General features: G+C 48.0%; 8 protein-coding genes across 8 annotated transcripts; 6 read left to right on the forward strand and 2 right to left on the reverse strand.

The window, feature by feature from the left end:
• Positions 1–144: 144 nt before the first annotated feature.
• On the forward strand, positions 145–579 carry N7496_003666 (uncharacterized protein; the record flags this gene model as incomplete). Its single annotated transcript, XM_056696597.1, has 3 exons — positions 145–284; positions 349–449; positions 506–579. The coding sequence occupies 3 exons, from the start codon at positions 145–147 to the stop codon at positions 577–579; spliced, it is 315 nt and encodes a 104-aa protein (XP_056558809.1).
• Positions 580–1050: 471 nt separating this feature from the next.
• Positions 1051–2655, reverse strand: N7496_003667 (amidohydrolase; the record flags this gene model as incomplete). The annotated part of the gene is made up of 1 exon (XM_056696598.1): positions 1051–2655. The coding sequence occupies one exon, from the start codon at positions 2653–2655 to the stop codon at positions 1051–1053; it is 1605 nt and encodes a 534-aa protein (XP_056558810.1).
• A 1126-nt stretch (positions 2656–3781) lies between these two features.
• Positions 3782–5666, forward strand: N7496_003668 (Major facilitator superfamily domain general substrate transporter; the record flags this gene model as incomplete). Its single annotated transcript, XM_056696599.1, has 5 exons — positions 3782–3842; positions 3908–3981; positions 4045–4115; positions 4186–5371; positions 5424–5666. The coding sequence occupies 5 exons, from the start codon at positions 3782–3784 to the stop codon at positions 5664–5666; spliced, it is 1635 nt and encodes a 544-aa protein (XP_056558811.1).
• Positions 5667–6202: 536 nt separating this feature from the next.
• Positions 6203–7131, forward strand: N7496_003669 (carbon-nitrogen hydrolase family protein; the record flags this gene model as incomplete). Its single annotated transcript, XM_056696600.1, has 2 exons — positions 6203–6244; positions 6316–7131. 2 exons carry the CDS (start codon positions 6203–6205, stop codon positions 7129–7131), a joined length of 858 nt encoding a protein of 285 aa, XP_056558812.1.
• Positions 7132–8436: 1305 nt separating this feature from the next.
• N7496_003670 (uncharacterized protein) lies at positions 8437–9067 on the forward strand (the record flags this gene model as incomplete). Its single annotated transcript, XM_056696601.1, has 2 exons — positions 8437–8737; positions 8826–9067. The coding sequence occupies 2 exons, from the start codon at positions 8437–8439 to the stop codon at positions 9065–9067; spliced, it is 543 nt and encodes a 180-aa protein (XP_056558813.1).
• A 2075-nt stretch (positions 9068–11142) lies between these two features.
• Positions 11143–12315, reverse strand: N7496_003671 (uncharacterized protein; the record flags this gene model as incomplete). Its single annotated transcript, XM_056696602.1, has 2 exons — positions 11143–11324; positions 11385–12315. The coding sequence occupies 2 exons, from the start codon at positions 12313–12315 to the stop codon at positions 11143–11145; spliced, it is 1113 nt and encodes a 370-aa protein (XP_056558814.1).
• A 1125-nt stretch (positions 12316–13440) lies between these two features.
• Positions 13441–15583, forward strand: N7496_003672 (Monooxygenase FAD-binding; the record flags this gene model as incomplete). Its single annotated transcript, XM_056696603.1, has 6 exons — positions 13441–13567; positions 13663–13904; positions 13963–14073; positions 14148–14605; positions 14659–15007; positions 15074–15583. 6 exons carry the CDS (start codon positions 13441–13443, stop codon positions 15581–15583), a joined length of 1797 nt encoding a protein of 598 aa, XP_056558815.1.
• Positions 15584–16188: 605 nt separating this feature from the next.
• On the forward strand, positions 16189–18439 carry N7496_003673 (uncharacterized protein; the record flags this gene model as incomplete). Its single annotated transcript, XM_056696604.1, has 15 exons — positions 16189–16405; positions 16471–16564; positions 16617–16644; positions 16697–16743; positions 16806–16883; positions 16951–17016; positions 17065–17102; positions 17156–17325; positions 17385–17439; positions 17495–17548; positions 17613–17700; positions 17754–17893; positions 17952–18026; positions 18083–18202; positions 18264–18439. The coding sequence occupies 15 exons, from the start codon at positions 16189–16191 to the stop codon at positions 18437–18439; spliced, it is 1446 nt and encodes a 481-aa protein (XP_056558816.1).
• Positions 18440–18522: the final 83 nt, after the last annotated feature.

Genomic DNA, 18522 nt, shown 5'->3' on the forward strand with positions numbered 1-18522 from the left:
CATGATGTCCCGGCGAACCCCCCCGCACTTCCATTAAATTCAAGCCTACGACCTTCCCACCGTTACCTCGCAAGATCTTCAACGTGAGAAATTATTCCTCCAGCATCACTCACTGTATCCAGTAACGCAAGCAATACATCGAAAATGGTCTCAACTATTGATAACAACCCTTTGGTTCCCAACTCCATGCAGACTCGAAAGTCGCTAGACGACAATGGGCAATCGGCAGGCCAGGCTCATAGGCTCAACGATTTGCAGATGATAATTGACAGAAATGTCGCACCGTGCGTTGGATTGTCCCTTCGATCTCCCTTGATACGTGCCGCTTCTTACAATTCCATATAAAAGCTCTCCTCAGTCGATGTGCGCCGAACTTGCCCATGATCATGCGCTGGAGGACCTCCATAAGATTACCGAACATACATCCGAGCCGAGTGATCCGGTGAGAGGTATGCGATTGAGAAATTTTCTTTTTGCTTTTTAACTTGACTAACTGATCGAATAGACAAGGATCCGTTCTTCACGGTCAACTACGCCGACCATGCCACTCAGTCCGTGCCTCGTAGGCCCGATGAGTAATGGTATTGTGATATTTTGTGCCTCGACATCTCCGTGTCAGATAGGTGATAATTTCTAGTCGATTCACGCAATATTTGGTGTAAAAATTAGTTATCAATACTCAAATTGACCTTTACGGTTCACTGTGTCCGTGAGGCGGTCGCTTCTTAGGTGGAGCTGTATACTGGTGATGTCATAGTGATGATCTGCCCCCAACTTTATTTGACACTCGCCGGATAAACATTGTCAACCCCACGAACAAGATCATGAGAAAGAAATAAAGTCACAGACAATCTTTGTCTTTGCCTGGCACGAAAATAAGTCAACGCACTTCTTGATGGGCAAGGTTGTGGTTGTGAGCAGTTTGCTGAAATTTAGGCATTCTGCAAAGACTAACTATGGCCAACGTTTTCAATTCGTTATTTCAGTATGATACATTATGTTCATTCTATCAACAGTGGTAAACCAGGCATCACTGCATTGCCAACCCCTCTAAGCCTGAGTTGAGTCATATACTTTCTTTCCCCGATACCAAGTCTCGCACACCTTTGCCTCAAGAAGTTTTTCTGGGGTCCATTGTGTGTCGACGACCAAAAAGTCGGCAGACAGCCCCTGTCGCAAACTTCCCGTCCAAGAGTCTGCAAAACGTGCATATGCCGCACCAGTAGTCGCAGCAGTCGCGGCTTCAGCCAGGGTGATGCCAAAGTGGGCGTTGACAGTGGCAGTAGACTCGGGCTCGAGTGCCGATCGCCTGGTAGTCGCATTGTAGAGATTTGGGAATGGTAAATGACGCGCAGTCGGCGCGTCAGTTCCAATAGCAATAGGTGCACCTCCATCCATGAATTCTTTGTAGGCAAAGGCGCGCTTGCATCGATCGGGCCCGACGAGACTAGGCCAGGCTTTGAATAGTGCTGGGTCGGAGTGAACAGGTTGAACCGAGGCTGTGATTCCTAGTTCACCAAGTCTCTTCGCGTCCTCGGAAGTGGTCATTTCTAGATGTTCGATTCTGTGCCTACGACCGGGAGTTCCAACTTGTGAGAGAACATCAATAGCCTGGCGAACAGCGCGATCACCAATAGCGTGGATTGCACACTGCAGCTCAGCCGAGTCAGCTCGCTGAACAACTTCGCGTAGCTGGTCCTCCGGCCAAATGGGCTCAACTGGATCGGATTTTCCGGTGTATGGTTGAAGCAGAGCGGCAGTGCATCCATCAACGACACCGTCACAAATGAGCTTGATTCCAACGATACAGAAATCAGGCTCCTTGAACTGTTTCCGCAATTCGATCGCGCGATCAACGAAGGTGAAGTTGACTTTCTGGTCGGCCGTATATGGCACGAGCCAGTGGGCCGCAATGTGGAATGGAATATGCTTATCGCGGCGATACTCGTTCAGAATCTCCCAGGTGCCTTCATCCATAGCCATATCCACGACACCAGTGTAGCCAGCAACGGTGTAGGTACGAACAGCTTTGTCCAATGCGGCCATGTTGTCTTCTTTCGAGTAAAGGCTCTCCACATAGGGCCAAGCCATGTTCACCACAGCAGACTCATCTAGAAGCCCAGAAGCTCTGCCGTTCTCATCACGATGAATACAACCACCGGGAATATCGGGGGCAGTATGGGCGCCCATGGCGTCAAGAGCAGCTGAGTTGCACCACATGGAGTGCAGATCAAACGAATCGATAAAGATCGGCCGCGGGTCAAGATCGTCAAGCATGCTTGCAAGCGCAATACCTTTCGTCGATAACTGAATCCATCCTCTGCAGAGAATTTGCGGTACGGATGGGTTAGCCTCGGCGTAGGCTTTGATAGTTGCACGAATTTGCTCAAGAGATGTGCACTCAATAAGATCGACTTTTTGCAAAGAATGTCCATAATGCAGGATGTGTACATGGGCATCAATGAAGCCAGGGATCACAACGCGGTTGTCCAGATCAACAATATTTGCGTCCGCGGGGATTTGTGCATCATCAAGGGAGCCAACGTAAGAGATACGGCCATTTGTGATGATCATTCCCTCGGCGAACTCATTGGCGCCCTTGCTTTGGGTTGATGAGGGCACAAAAATGCGACCATTGCGGAAGACGGAAGTCATGATTGAGTGGCCACGGAAAACGAGTTAATTTGGTCGTAATTGTAGGGTAGTTCTGGTGCCCTCAGAAGCTATTTAATGAAAGGTGCGGGGTAATGAGGAAGCTCTCCAGAGACGCCGAATCTCTAGGACTTTCCTATCGTAGGTATAGAAGACTGATAGTGCGTCAAGATGGCGACCTCTGATAATGAAGTGGAGAAATGCCGCCCTTGCAGAGTGTGGGATGCGGGCGCCCAAGCGGTAGAATCAGATCAGCGACAATCGGACCTGCGCCGCGGCAAATCCTAGCGGAAGGATTTCGGGTCGACCGGCTAGAAACAGCTAGTCAGTGTTGTATTTTCCGTGTTCGCGCAATTTGACGCAATTGGTCGGTTTGTCGTGGGGATTCTGAGAGAAGTGGATACCTTTAAAGAAGATAAAGAAATGGCGCAGATTGACGAACATATATAGAAAAGCTGATTCGAGATATGAAACCGGTAGTTGCCTTCAAGTTGGGGAAGATCGGATGATACCTTTAGTCAGGGATTTTTGTTATCTAGAGATAGCAATCGCGCCTATCTCTGTATGTATTTCAACATCTTGGTGTTGCTAGTCTGCACAACTTGACAGGGAGCGGATCTGGGCCACGGTCCGTGGGCCGTTAAATCTTAAATCGATTCCTACTAAAGGCATGAAGTCCTGGCTTTTTAGCATTCACTTGACTCATACGCATAGTAAGTACAGCGTTTAATAGCGCGGAGGACAGATTATACATACCGAGATCCGATCCCCCACCTCTTGGACTATTATAAGGCTATTTCCCCGCATAAACGTCTGGCGGAGTAGATTGCAGGCTTCCTTCGAATCCTTCATCTTATTGGCTATTGCTCCAACCTTCCCCATTAAGAAAAGTCACTTTTCACTAGGCGGACGAGCCCTGCGCTGTGAATGGCTCGTGAATATCAGCCTCTACAGCCGATGATGATAAGACAAACAGGAGTACAGTATCGATTTTGATAATTGACCAGGGCAAAAATCATAAAAGGCCCTAGCAATCCTTCTTTGGTATCGCACACACCTCGTGCTTCACCGGGGCCTCTCTATCAGGCCTTCTTCTACCCCTGACGCCCGGCTTGAATATCTCACGGTAATGTCTGTGGACAATCACGATGTCGACCCGGCATGGCCACCCGGAACCGTGAGGCTTGAGGGTAGGACACGGTTCTCTCGACTTGTGCCCGAACAAGGATCTATCACTGACAAACTTCTACTGTAGACATTTCTCCTTCGACCGAAGGAGCGGAAGTGATCCTGGAGCCAAAGCCAACCAGCGATCCCAATGATCCGTTGGTCAGTATTTTGACTCATCAGCCTTCCCAATCACTGACGGTTCTGACATTTTTCTACCCCTAGAACTGGCCACAATGGAGGAAATATGTAAACTTTGGTTTCGTTTCTTACTATGTTATGATGGTACTCGCGCTGTGAGTCCATCCCTTCTCGTTTGCCTTCGCTCTTGAACATAATTTGGAGGCTGACCGCCGCACTTCCCAGAATCGATGTTGCGACCGTCACATGGAGTCCAGTAAACGCCGAGTTGGGCTTCAGCTTCGCCTTGCTAAATGACAGTTACGCTGCAGGATGTGGAGCGCTCTGCATCGGAGCCGTGATACTTGTTCCCTTCGCTCTCAAGTTCGGACGAAGACCCATATACGTTCTCAGCACTGCTGCCCAGTGTGGTATCAGTATTTGGTCTGCCCGTATGCAAAATGTGGCAGACCTGATGCTAGTCAACATCTTGAGTTGCATCGTTGGCGCTCTGTCTGAAGTCCTAGTGCAAATGACCGTCGCGGATATGTTCTTTGTACACGAGAGAGGACTTATGAACACGTTATATTTCTGGGTGTCGACTGTGGGAGTCAGTCTGGCGCCACTGGCTGGCGGGTATATTACTCTTGCCCAGGGCTGGCGCTGGGTGTGGTGGTGGATGGCCATTTTGTTCGGAGTCGGGCTAGTCGCCTTTGTCTTTTTCTACGAAGAGACGATGTTTTGTGTGCCATCTATTGATGGAATTCCTGTTGCTGACAAGATGGCACCCCAGTCGGCTTCAGCGAAACAGAAATTGGCAGCCTCTGACTCGAAGGGAGATCAAAATGGCCCGCTTCCCCAGATCGTACAAGTTGAACCTGTGCGAATTGATTACTCAATCCCAAAGAAGTCATACTGGAAGAAATTGGAGTTATGGACCAATTCCCCAATGTCTTTCGTTGACTTGTTGAAGCACAGCTACCAGCCTTTTCTAATCATGTTCAGCATTCCAGCAGTCTTCTTCATGGCCCTGGAGTATGGAATCATGACTGCCTGCACAACAGTACCGGTGACTACCCTCTCATCGGTCATGACTCTCCCACCCTACAATTTTGGTTCCGCTCAGATTGGCCTAATGGGACTTCCACCATTTATTGGCACTAGTCTGGCAACCATAATCTGTGGCCCATTGAGCGACAGAATTGCGCTTCGACTTGCGAAGAGAAATGGGGGAGTGTTTGAGCCCGAAATGCGCCTCTGGCTTTGCTTAATATTTTTGCCTATGGTTCCGGCGGGCCTCTTCATGTTTGGAATAGGCCTGAATAATGGATCTCATTGGCTTCTTCCAGCATTTGGGCTGGGGATCAATGCATTCGGCGTGGTTCCTGCCAGCAGTGCCGCGCTCACTTACCTGACCGATGCATACACAGACGTAAGTCTCATGAAAAATGAAATTTCGAGTGGTTTCTAACCCAATCGCTTAGATCATCGCTGATTCAATTGTCGGAGTCACTTTCATCCGTAACTTGATCTCTACAATTTTCGTCTTCGCCCTGTCACCATGGGTCGACCGTGTTGGATTGACATGGTTTTACGTGACATTTGGCTTAATCGTCACTTCCATCATGCTTGGGAATATTATATTCATCTACTTTGGAAAAGCCTTCAGAGTTCGTTCCACAGGAAAATATCGCTATTTCAGCGCAGAGAAACTCGGAGCAGCGTGATATGTTGATCAGTATCTATACCGACAAATTAAGTGATAGCTAGTTCCCTGGAGAACCTTCTCAAGCTTGATTTTATAACCAAGGCATGAATTCTTCGTTTAAACAGTGTGCACCTTTAAGATTGAGTAATAGATTGATTAAGACAATTGTTGATATTAATCATAGCATAAGATTCTAATCATGGGATTTTGTAGAATAGTCGAGATAGGGATGTACATCCGAATTAGGCTTCTAACTGCACACGAGAGATCTAGGCTTGCAAGCCACAATTCTATTCTGTACACGAGATCTCGGCAACATGAACCAAACAAAAGAGTAGCCTGATCAATGTTACAATCTGGATTGCCGAGGTGAGGTGTATGACAGCGAATGAAACGGCGCAATTTATCGGATGCGGGGAATTGTTGATAGGAGAGTACTTGAGGTCCGAGATTCCGCACTATAAAATCTACCAAACTGTCCCCCATCTTCGGCTGCATTTCAGCTGTCACACAGAGCGTAAGAGTGTTCGTGTCTTTCATTCTATATCTCCAAAAATGACAATCCACAAGATCGCCGTTATTCAGTTCAGCCCGAAGGTAAGCTCGGAATGCCCAATAACCCAACCACGTCAATCACCAGGCAGCACATATTGATTTTCAGCACACAGGCACCCAATGAGATTGAGTCCAATCACCAAAGAGCCGTATCATTCATCAGGGATGCAGCCAGCTCCGGGGCAGACTTAGCAGTGCTCCCGGAATACCATCTGGCCGATTTTGCCCCGGGCCACGATCCTGAGATTCGCAAGCAATGTGCCAACTGGAAAACATACCTGAATGCATATTGCACCCTAGCTAAAGAGTGCAATATCTGTATCGTTCCGGGATCCCTCGGAGAACTGCAGTCTGACGGTACGATTGTTAATGCGACGTATTTCATCGACAATACCGGCGACATCAAGGGAAGATACGAGAAGAAGAATCTCTGGCACCCCGAGAGACCATTTGTCAAAGGCTCTGGAAACGACAGCCGTCATGTCGCCTTCGACACCCCCCTTGGAAAGGTTGGGTTGTTGATCTGCTGGGACTTGGCATTCCCGGAAGCGTTCCGAGAGTTGATTTTGCAGGGTGCAAAGACAATTATCATACCGGCATTTTGGAGATATACCGATGCGGGAGACGTTGGCATCAAGCGTAATCCCAAATCAGAGGGAGATTTCCTGGATGCCGCTGTTGTCAGCCGAGCCTTTGAAAATACCTGCGCTGTGGTGTTTTGCAATGTTGGTGGTCCCTCGGAAGACGGATTCGCCGGTCTTTCTCAAGTTGCGATGCCATTCTTCGGTCGGGTCGAGAGGTTTGATACCAGTGATGAAGGCATGAAGATCGTCGAGCTTGATATGGATGTTCTTGAAGAGGCTGAGGGGGAATACAAAGTGCGGCAAGATCTTGCTACCCCAGATTGGCACTACGGATATCGCCAATGACGGTGCCTAATAAATCCTTTATTTGGCCTAGTAAGACCGGACACAGAAAGCTCCGATATTTTCGGTTGCAGGAAATAATAATACCTCAATCGCCGTAGGCACAAGAATTCTATTAGCTTCCAAGAAAGTCATGTTGTAAGTAGATCCACGTAATCCAAAATAGCTGTAGCTGAATAGCAAAAAGCATTCTCCAATGATCGCTTAGAGCTTATTATGCCAATATCTCTTCGTTAGATATCTTACATAACAAAAATAGCACCTTTTCGTGACAGCGGGCAGCAAAAGCTGCCGAGCCACCATCTAAATCGGTCGGTCGCTGGCGGGGCGACGCAAGCAAAGCCAACAAGTCTGACCAAGGCCGTATAGACCAACCAGTTAAATCAAACACCCTGTGAGTGTCAGCGAATTACCTCGAATCGACCATCTTTGGGGCCATCGCCCCGGAAGTTGAAAACAATCCTTTCTTGCAAAGGCAGCAGCGAAAACTTGGGGGCATGTAGATCATCACCCCAGCCCGTGATGTCATGGGAAAGCAACAGGATCCCGAATCCAATAGCATTGAAATTGATGAAAAGGGCATGCGTAATCCAGATCGGAGGACAAAGGAGGTGCCAAATGGCGAGATTGTGGCGAAACAATAGACGGCTTCTTTCCGTCGCCTGTCTTGTCCTCTGCAGAGAGAGGTCGGGACTCCTCGTAAAAGCCGTGGCCGATATTTCATGGCCGAACAAAACAATAGACCCTAAGTTTCATGCCCAGACCTAGATATTTTTCGGCCCGCTCGTAGGAAACTTTGGATCAGGACGGTCTTGGGGGTGGATAGTCTCAGCCTCTTCCAAACCGCAGGTGTACGGGCGCAGGCAGCAGGTGCTAGTACAGCAGCACTGCCATGACGCATTTAAAGGGACGGGTTCGTGCCGAATATCATTGGCCGGGCTCCTGGGGGCGGGTGGATAGCGATTGGATGCCAAGCAGAGTTAACAACCATAGCGATGCATCAGGCTGAGCTTGGGGTCCACATGTGTGACCCTGGTGAGCAAAAAAAGGTGAAGATCAGGATATTCGGGTGAGCCTCAAGGGTGCTGCGGGTTATTTTGGGCGACGGAAAATTGTTTCTTTCAGGTAAAGGCCCATGGGGGCGTATTTAAGCCTTGTTTGTCCCTTGGTATACTTGCCGCCTCTTGCTCCCACATTTTCTATCCTTGACACCTTCTTTATTGTCCTCAAGGCCTTTTTAACAAAGGGCTCTTCGGATACGAGCTTTGTTCGAATAGTGTCAATCTTCGAATAGAAAAATTCATCACCATGCAGTACAAGGCCCTTGCCACCCTGCTCTTCGCCACGGCAGCCCTTGCTGTCCCGGCTTCTGATGCCACCATCACCTCTGACGACTTGCTGGATGATATTGACCTGCCTATCGAGACTGAAACAATCCCCAGCGGCATTTTGTCCGTCATCGAGACCGCGATTCCCAGCCCCTGGTACCAGGCCCTCGAAACCGACTCGGCTTTCCAGTCCTCCGTGCTCAACGATCTCCTCCACAGCACCTACCCGGCCTGGTACAACAGTCTGCCTGATAGTGTGAAGTCATGGGCCACCGCTGAGGGTGAGGCCGAGGTCTCGGCTCTTTCCAGCTACTTCAGTGTCATGCCTACCGTTACACCCACCTCAGGCTCCAACTCTGCTGGCAGCAGCTCCCATTCCTCCTCTACTCCCTCTCTCTACCGGCCACAACTCGACTACTGCCTCGACTCCTCTGACTTTGACCTCCACTGCTACCCAGACCAAGTCTGCCACTGGCAGCGGCTCTTCTTCAACCTCTGCCTCGGGCTCTGGAACTTCCACCTCGACTGGCGGTGCCCCTGCTGCTACCAGTGGCCTTGCTATCACCCTGGCTGGCGCTGCTGGTGTCCTGGGTCTTGCCCTTGCTCTGTAAGATGACTTTTGAGGATAGACAAACTGGGCCTGGATAAAAGGAATCACGGATATGTTTTCTTGGCCACTTTTCTCATGATATCACCTATTCTTATCTGATAAATGCTTTTTACGGCAACATAACCACGCCTACTTAATGACGATCTTTCATACTCGATTTAAAATCCCACAGATTATCATTGTTTGTTCTATATCATGGTCCTCGTTGTAGTTAAGGAACTTTGATGGCAGCCTGTGGGTTTAGGGAGATTTTCCGAAGTAGACATTAGGCCATCACATAGATAGCAGCGACTATAATCTCTACGCTGGTCACGTCAGGAGGAGCCATGCAATCAATGATGTTTCCCCGTTCAAATCCAAGTTATACAGCTCTTAAGTCCCTGGAATCCCAACCTTGATATCCGTTGGAAGCCCTACAGAGGAGATCCTCATCGGACAGTGAGTGCTCGCACCTTGGAATTTGCCGCACCTCAAAACCTTGTTTCTATATTCGGTCACGCGTGCACATAATTTCTGGTGGCAATTCAACGCGTACAATGCCGCCCGTTATTGCCTTCCATATCTGCAAACAGAGAGATGCTCTTTCAAACCCTAGTCACGTGATCCAAGAATCTTGATGTGGAATAGCGTAAATTACGAGTTTTTAATATACATTGTAATGGTACCAGATCTTGTATCTCGGCTGTATCGATACAAGTTCCTGGAAGCATGGATAACTAGAAGGCTCATGCAGACTAAGCAAACCAGCTACCGTTCGCAACCAGGCAACTTCCCCCCCTCCATCCTTGAGTTACTTCACTGTAGAGGATTTGACACTGCCTTTAGTGTTCATTCCTGGTTAAGTTGGTAGGCAAGGCTTGATAGTAAAATTTGTTTCTTGATTACCATCGCTTATTGGCATTTGGCGGCTTCGGGTCTTCATCGGGTATCATGCGTTCATAGCTAACCCACTACGGAGTATAGCTCTAGGCTACCCCTCCCCGGGAGATATTCACGATGACCTATAGCTCTCTCGGTTACGATGCAGATCAACCTCGGATAGTCTACCCAGAAAATTGGTCATCTAGTATCAAACGCGCTCTTTTGCGGGCTGGCTGGACAGAGAAGAAACCACAGCAGCGAGCCAAAGAACAGAACCCTCAATCACGAGGTTTCTTCCAGCATAAACAACCCGGGTTTCGGCCATATCATCTTGTGTTTGTTGATGAATCCGGATGTGATAAAAGGATTAGATATAGGCGAACTGGCTGGTCCCCACTCGGCGTAACACCAGTCCAAGTGTCGAAATTTCATCGCGGCCAACGCTTCCAGATAGTGCCTACATATGCTCAAGATGGCATCATTCTGTTTCATATTTTCAAAGGTTCAACTGATGCCACGTTCTTTAAATCGTTTATCGAGCAGCTTCTCCAGCAGTAGGAGGTAGCCGGAGCCCAAATCTGAGCTTATCATGGATAACGCATCTTTCCACCATTCGGACCCAGTCATGTAATAGAGCTATAGAACTATGTCTAGGCAGGCTTCATGTCTAAAGATGTGGGTCCGCGGTTGGGAAGCTATGGTTAGAAGGCTTTGGATTTAGGCCCGAGGCCTGGATAGTTGATTCGAGGTCACGGGCTGGCGGATATGGACGCGAATCCTCTTTAGACGTACGATACCGGTGGTAGTTAAGAGAACCTATATGGCCCGATACAGTACACCACGAGTTCGTACGGCATAGGAGATTCGGGGCTGCTCTTTTAAACAGTAACTTAGCCCAGATTTATAGGGATGTATACAATCTACACGCAGGATCAATAAGAGTCAATATGTTCTATCCAACCAGATGTGGAAATTGTGTCTTGTTCCACAAAGTAAGTGTCAAAAAGCCCCTGATTAACATCCTAGACATTCAAGAAAGCCACGGACAGCGTCCACTAGGATGAACAGGATAATGGCAATCTTAGCTAGGGCATGCAGCATATATTCTGATGGACGTTCTTTTAAACTATATCCTTAAATTCCTAGAGCTTTTTCTCGGAAAGAGTGATAAAATACCTCGACTTATTGCTTTCCCCTAACACGGCATGATAAAGACTAAGGAGCCAATGTTACACATTTGCCAATACCATTGTGCTCGGCGCCTGCATCGAGCCCAGCCTTCCAATCATCCAATGAAAAGACTTTAGTCTCCATAAAATCCTTGCTTAGAGGAAATAAGCCTCGCTCCAGCATCTTGACAAAGTGGAGAATAGTCTCCCTTTCGTACATCATTTTACCTTTTGAGGGTAAATATCGTCAGTGAAAGTACACCAAATAGCAGCAGGATACTACCGTACCTTTCAACGTAATATTGTTAACCATGATTTCTGGAACAGCAATATTTTCGGTAGATCCCATCAAGCTGACCCTTCCCCCACGACGTAACGCTTTGATAGCACTCTTGGTGTGTGTCGACATTGACGCAGCTTTGGGGGTGATGTCCAAAACAGCATCCGCGGCACCAAATACTCGTAGTGCGTTTGCATCCTTGTCTTTATCGCCTGTTATTTTAACCGTTTCAATAGTCGCACCAGGTGATCCCTTCTGCACATCTTCCACCAATTTCGCCAGTTTCTCTTCACTTCGACCCATTGCAATCACTCTTGCACCCATTACAGCCGCAATTTGCACGCCCAAGCTGCCGTAGAAGCCTGTCGCTGGGCATACAATAATCGTCTCACCATGCTCAAGCTGAATATCCCTTATGCCTCCATACGGCACAAGCAAGTATGCCATGTACATCAAGTCATGAACCGAATATCCAAGATTACCGCACAACCTTGTTTCATCAAGAGGAATGCAGTTCTCCAATGGTACCTTGGCGTACTCTGCGAATGTCCCATCGCGCCACACATCTCGCATCAATTTCTTGCTGCCGTTGCTGGACCCCTCATATATTGCCGCCAAGAAAAAAGAATCTGGATCATCACGGGCCCGTATAACGCAGTCAACGTAAACAAGTTGTCCAGGTTTAAGGGCCGTTGCGTCGAATCCGACTGCCGCAACATGGCCAATGGCACCAAAGCCACCAACTAGTGGCGTGGGGAATGAATTAGGGCGCTTGCCATCATAAACGTCACGGTGGTAGGGTAAAATTCCAGCTACGGAAATGCGGACGACAGCGCTGCCAATATCCGGCCGTGGCGTTGTAAGAATCTTGATCTGGAACCCGGACTCATGATCTTCAAGCACAAGAGCACGGTACTTAGACGGCAGGCCAGTTGTCATGATGAATACTGATTGTAGGAATTTGAAGAAGAGAACTGTCCTGATGTGACGAAAAATAAGTGACTCGGAGCAATTTATATCCTGACAAATGATCAGTGACCAACCCTTCTCTTCTATGAAAGCGACAACCCGGGAACAGGGGTTTTGGTAGTTAGTTAGTAGTTATTCCGAGCCGATGTATTAGTAATTAACAAAAGTAACCACACATCTGCCCAGATACAGTAGGAGCACTTGACTATACGGTTTTATACTTTCATCGTTGTCACAATACCTTGCAACTCAGGAACAAATCTTTAGATACGGACTTACCCATATAGAGTTTAGCGTATCATGTGATTAGGGTTTGAAATAGTACCTCGCTGTTTCTAGATATAGAAGGCAATAACGGTCGGCACTGTAATTTATCTTCAACATCGCTCTGATTCGAGTACAATGGATACGGAGAGTATATCTACGTCGCATACGTGGCCCGGTACGTCCTTGTTATCGTAGGAAAAATCAAAGCGAATACACCCATTGAAACCTAGCAAGAAATACAATACTGGCAGGAATGATATGTATGTATCTTTTCCAGTCTGAGATGCCGTGGCAAACGTGGTGAGGTTGTTAGTGGCAGGCGAGGGGGAAAAACTTAGGATGAGCCAAGGATATCATTCGGGTCCGCAATCCGGAAGGCTTTCTCTTTTCTCGTGACTCTGCCGACTCTCTTATTCGGTGCAATCTAACTCCTCGTCAAGGTAAGCACCGGTCTGTTTGAAATTGACCTAGCCTAGGGATCAACAGATGGCTGTTTGTGTCACAGAAACGGCTAAAGTGCGTGGAATTTATCAGCGACTCGGGTTTACCAATCCCAACATCCATGTCTTATCCCACGGCAACGGCCGTCATCCTGACGGACCCAATACCCCGCACCCCCGCGTAAAGAAGACGCGTCCACATGCGTATTTGAAATATCCAGGCGTCTAAATTCGCATACTAGAACAGAAAAGCATCTCATAGACCAGTCGCAGCACTTTGCTTTTGGTTTGAACCTCGCTGACTCGAAGGAGGTGAGCACAAACATTCGCTAGAAAAGGCTTCCTGATTGGCTAGAGTATCAACTAGATCAGTTGCAAAAGAGTCAGAATGGGGGATTCCTGTGATGTGTCTTTGACTCCTAACGACGGTGATATACCGGGCTCTGTACCTGTCCTCATCATCGGTGGAGGTCCCGTCGGCCTCACACAGGCACTCCTATTGTCACGACTTGATAGTGAGCTTTCATTTTCATCACCCGAAAAATTATGATCATCGGTTCTAGTCCTAGGTATTCACTGCAAGGGGGCTTGCTGATCTTCCTCTTCACAGTCCGCTCACTGATCATCGAACGCTATCCTGGGCGTCTGGGAGCGCCTAAAGCGCATGCGATCAACCCGCGATCTTTGGAAATCCTACGACAATATGGCCTAGGCGAGAAGCGTATTCGTCATCTTGGTACCGCTCGTGCTGATGGATGTTGGGTCAACTTCGTGACCAGCCTGTCTGGCGAGGCGGTTGGCAAGATTCCCTATGAGCGCATGGATGTGGCCGTGTTAGAGGATACTCCAGAAGTACCCCCACCCCGGCAAATCAAAGGTCTATGACGATTCGTCTAACTGGAAAATACAGATGATTCACAACCTTTCGCAGCCAGCCTTGGAAGAAGAACTTACTAGACTTATTGAGAATGATCCGAACATCACGCTTAAGAAAGGATACAGTATCCATGCTGTGCTACAGGTATCGAACACTATTGCTATTCTTGCTCAATTTTGCTCCACAGGTGATGTCGATGTTTACTAATGCTTATCCAGGGTGAAAATGAGGTCATCGCAACTGTCAAAGAGACTCGGGGCGAAAATATCCGTGAGATTACAGCCCGGCATATGATAGCCTGCGACGGCCAAAAAAGTCGAGTCCGTGAACTTCTGGAAATTCCTTCAGAGGGCGAGGACTCAGATCAAACAATGATGACCATCCACTTCAACGCCAATCTACGACCCGTGGTTGGCGATCGTGTTGGTATGTTATATTGGATCATGGACCCTATCGCAGCAGGTTTCATCATTGGCTACGATCTGAGCGGTACCCAAGTTCATATTAGTGAAGTTGATACTTCTCAGTACCCCTTGGAATCATGGACTGAAGAGATGTGTCGGGAGAAAGTTCTTGCCGCCATCGGCCAGGATGTTCCATTCGATATTTTGAGCTTTCGCCCATGGATCTTCCGGCGACAGATTGCAAGAACGTTCCAAAAGGGCAATATCTTCCTGTAAGTACACACTTAGGTCCTTTCTTTTCAGCGTTAACAAAGCTACAATGTAGCGCTGGGGATGCAGCTCACTCTTTCCCCCCAACCGGCGGATTAGGGTTGAATTGTGGCATCGCAGATGTACACAACCTAGCGTACAAGATCGCCATGGTTCACCATAAGGTGGCGAGTGCATCTATTCTCTCAACGTACACGTCTGAGCGTCGGAGTATCGCGGACAATTACTCCAGACAGAGCGTTAAGAATGGAGAGCAAATCTTTACCTTGGTGAAGAGTTTAAACATGGCAGGCGTGCAGGATGTTACAGAGGCTCGGAAGAACATCCGTGAAGCTTTGAGGGATTCCCAACAGCGGGAGCAGGTTGCTCGGGGAATCGAGGGGCAAAGGGAACATTTTGACAATGTGAGTCGATTGACTTCCTATCTTAGAGGGTGCCACCAGAAGAGAGGCTCTAACGTTGCTTTTCAGCTTGAGCTTCACATTGGATATATGTATGGATCAGATCGGCCACCTGCTCACGCCTCATTTTACCACCCGAAGTTCAGTGCAGGAGCTCGCCTGCCCCATGTCTGGATCTCATTTGCAGACTCAACTCGATCAAACACATCTACAGTGCGCCTAGAGCCGATAGATATTTCCTATGTCACGGAGCTCAGTGCAGCTCAAATCAGCCAATGCCAGTGGAGTACACTGGATTTGTGCAGCCCAGAGTCTTTTACTTTGATTATAGGTGAGCAGGAGAGCCCAGAGAACACCCGTTTCTCGGCCGTCGAGAAGCACTTTGACGACAGGAAGATCCCAATCAATGTGTGGCGCCTTGGAGAGAACTTTGACGTGGTGCGACAGTCGTGGTTCGCTTCGGAAATATACGGCGGAGGACTCTTGATTCGACCTGATCAACATATTATGATCAGAATCTCTGGCCTCACAGGGAGCGATGAAATTATTTCGGTGCTAGACAGTCATCTAGGCATATAGAAGAATAGACACAGATTACTTGTTTAGGAAGGCCGTTAAAGTTACAGTGACTCGACGTCGAGCACGACAACACTTACGAATATCACAAGGTTACTTCCTGGGTCAAGCGAGGTTTTTGTTACACATGAGATGCTAAGGATATTATCGGAAAGATAGTAAAATTAACGCTTTGCTTCGGTCATTCGCCGACGTCGCGATAAAATCCCTAAAAGCCCCCACTTTTTCCTCAGCACCCCCACTCAAAAATCCACGGTCAGCATCTGGACTCGGCAAAATGCCACAAACACGGGAGAAACCGAATGCTAAAATCGCCAAGGCGAACCAATTGAACGCCAGCGTAACTTAGCTCCTTTTCTAAGACAAGACTGGTTGGTCTGATCGTTATTTTGTGGGCCGATTGTGGAGTGCCCCTGCTTCTAGTGACATGAGTCGGCACACCATCTTTTCGCGTCTGTTAGCACGCCATCGATGGCATTGATCGCCTTATATAAAAGACTGCAGGATGTGAGAGTTTCCTTTTAGGTGAGACCGCTCGTCACTTTGTTGCTTGTGTGTCGATTGCATAGAGACGGAAGTCGACAATTGGAATATTCGGATAAGGCAATATGACCGCCTCAATTCCGACATCACCATCCGCCGAGGAGGTTTCGGCTTTTCCCGAGAAAAGGGTTTGGCACCGGAGCACCCTTTTCAATGCCTTCATTATCGGAGGTGTTGGATTCCTGGCTCCAGGACTGTGGAATGCAATGAACTCTCTGGGAGCAGGTGGTGCCGAGTCACCGTACCTGATCAACGCGGCCAATGCCTTGGTTTTCGGACTGAGTATGTTATTCAATTCTATTGAACCGCTCGTCAAACTCAATACTAATAGTACTTGTGTGGTCTAGTGGGATTTTTGTGCGTCTTTGGTGGTCCCATTGCCAACCGTATTGGTATGAATTGGACATTGTTGTTGGGTGCGGCTGGCTACCCAGTTTACTCGTGAGTCAACGTGAATACTTAACAGGTATCCAGATACTGATTGAGAATAAAGGGCTGCATTGTATACGAACAATCGCTATGTAAGTACTTGTTCTTTCCGGTCCTCTTCAACCTACTAATCACTATTTGTAGGGCAATGAATGGTTTGTGCTGCTTGGAGCAGTGGCATGTGGAGTATCGTGAGTTGAAGAAATCTCAAACAGTTCTAGGCTTATCCCTTCAGAAAGACTAACCAAAGTAGAGCCGGCCTTTTCTGGGCATCTGAGGGTGCAGTCGCACTTGGTTATCCGGAGCCAGCAAAGAGGGGCCAGTATATGAAGTAAGTGATAAACCCGAAGAAAACGCGCATCTCCTCAGACTCGAATAAAATACTTATCAATCGATAGCATCTGGCTTTGGTTCCGGACAGGTGGACCTTTGCTCGGAAGTGCTATTGTCCTTGGATTGAACCAGTAAGTCAACCCCAAACAGGCGAAAGACATTCGCTGACAACGATGTAGCTCTGCTGCTGCCAAGAAGAAGGGCAAGGTCGGATCCGGTATGTCTCACACGTTTTATAATGATTGAGCGGTGACTAATGAGATATCATAGAGACATATCTCATTTTCGTCGCATTGCAATGCTTGGCTGTCCCGTTGGCATACTTCCTGACCCGTCCGGAGAAGGTTCAACGCGGCGATGGAAGCAAGGTCAAAGTCATTGCGCAGGATTCGTGGCGAGCTGAATTCGTGGAGCTTTGGCGAGTTTCTGCTCGTAAGGAGGTGCGTATTCGAACCACCTCGATGCCTTTGAAAACAAACTTATCTGAACTTATTTTCAGATTCTGCTATTGCTGCCCATCTTCTGGGCGGCTTACTTCAATCAGTACACCGGGAGTGAGTCCGGCCACGCTTCCTCCTATCAGTACCTTCGTCTAATTTGTTTTTCTAGACTTTGAAACATACTACTTCGGAGTTCGTGCCCGAGCTCTCATTGGCCTTGTCGGTAAGTGTCACATTTCATGTACAATTTCGCTTGGGCTTCAATGTCTAATTTCCCATTTTCTTAGCTTATCTCGCTGCCCTTCTCTCGTCTTGGCTTGTCAGTCGCTTCCTGGACTACAAAGGACTGAGCGTCAAACTTCGCATAACCTACAGGTAAATATCTCGAGCTTCACACTCTTGATGAAGAAAGGCTAATTTGTTTCAAGTTTCTTCTACGTCGTTGCTCTCCACATTCTCGCCTGGGTCTATGGCTGGGTGGTTCAGGAGCAGTATACGGCTAACCCTCCGTCCTACGACTGGTCTGACAAAGGCTTTGTCAAGGGAATGTTTGTGATCATTCTATGGCGTAAGAGCTCTGTTTCTCCCCATCGATATGGAAATCTTGCTAACGATATATCCTCTAGAATTCTCCCAACAAGCTCTGCAAAATTGGCTCTACTATTTCCTTTCAACTATGACCGACAATATCTCTGAGCTTTGTATGCTTCATTCTATAAACCTTGCATGATCTGATACTCTTACTGACCCTGCATAGCACGTTTGTCGGGAGTCCTGCGTGGACAGGAAAGCTTCGCCCAAGCAGTTTCATATGGCCTCAACACTCGCGAGTGGTATGGCGGCAGAGTCCCTTTGGCGGTTAACACAATTCTGCTTGGTTAGTAAAAGGGAACCCAACTTCATTGAAATGAATATACTAATATAAATTGCTCGAACAGGTCTCGCCGTGCTGCCTACGTGGATCGTTGTGAAGAACCATTCCCCTATTGAGCATGCCAAGAGCGAGGACACCTGGAACTCGTCTCAGGATGAAGAGCAGGCCCTTCCTCAGGAAAATGATCGCGATATTGAGAAGGCCAATATCGCTATTGATGCAAACGAGGTCACCAAATAAAGCATCAAGGCTGAATTACGGCCGCCTTGAAGGCGAACATTCAACATGGGTGATCAGGTGGCCACTTCTTACGAATAATATTG

This window comes from Penicillium cataractarum (assembly GCF_028827025.1).
Source record: "Penicillium cataractarum strain IBT 29864 chromosome Unknown utg000002l, whole genome shotgun sequence".
NCBI lineage: Eukaryota > Fungi > Ascomycota > Eurotiomycetes > Eurotiales > Aspergillaceae > Penicillium > Penicillium cataractarum.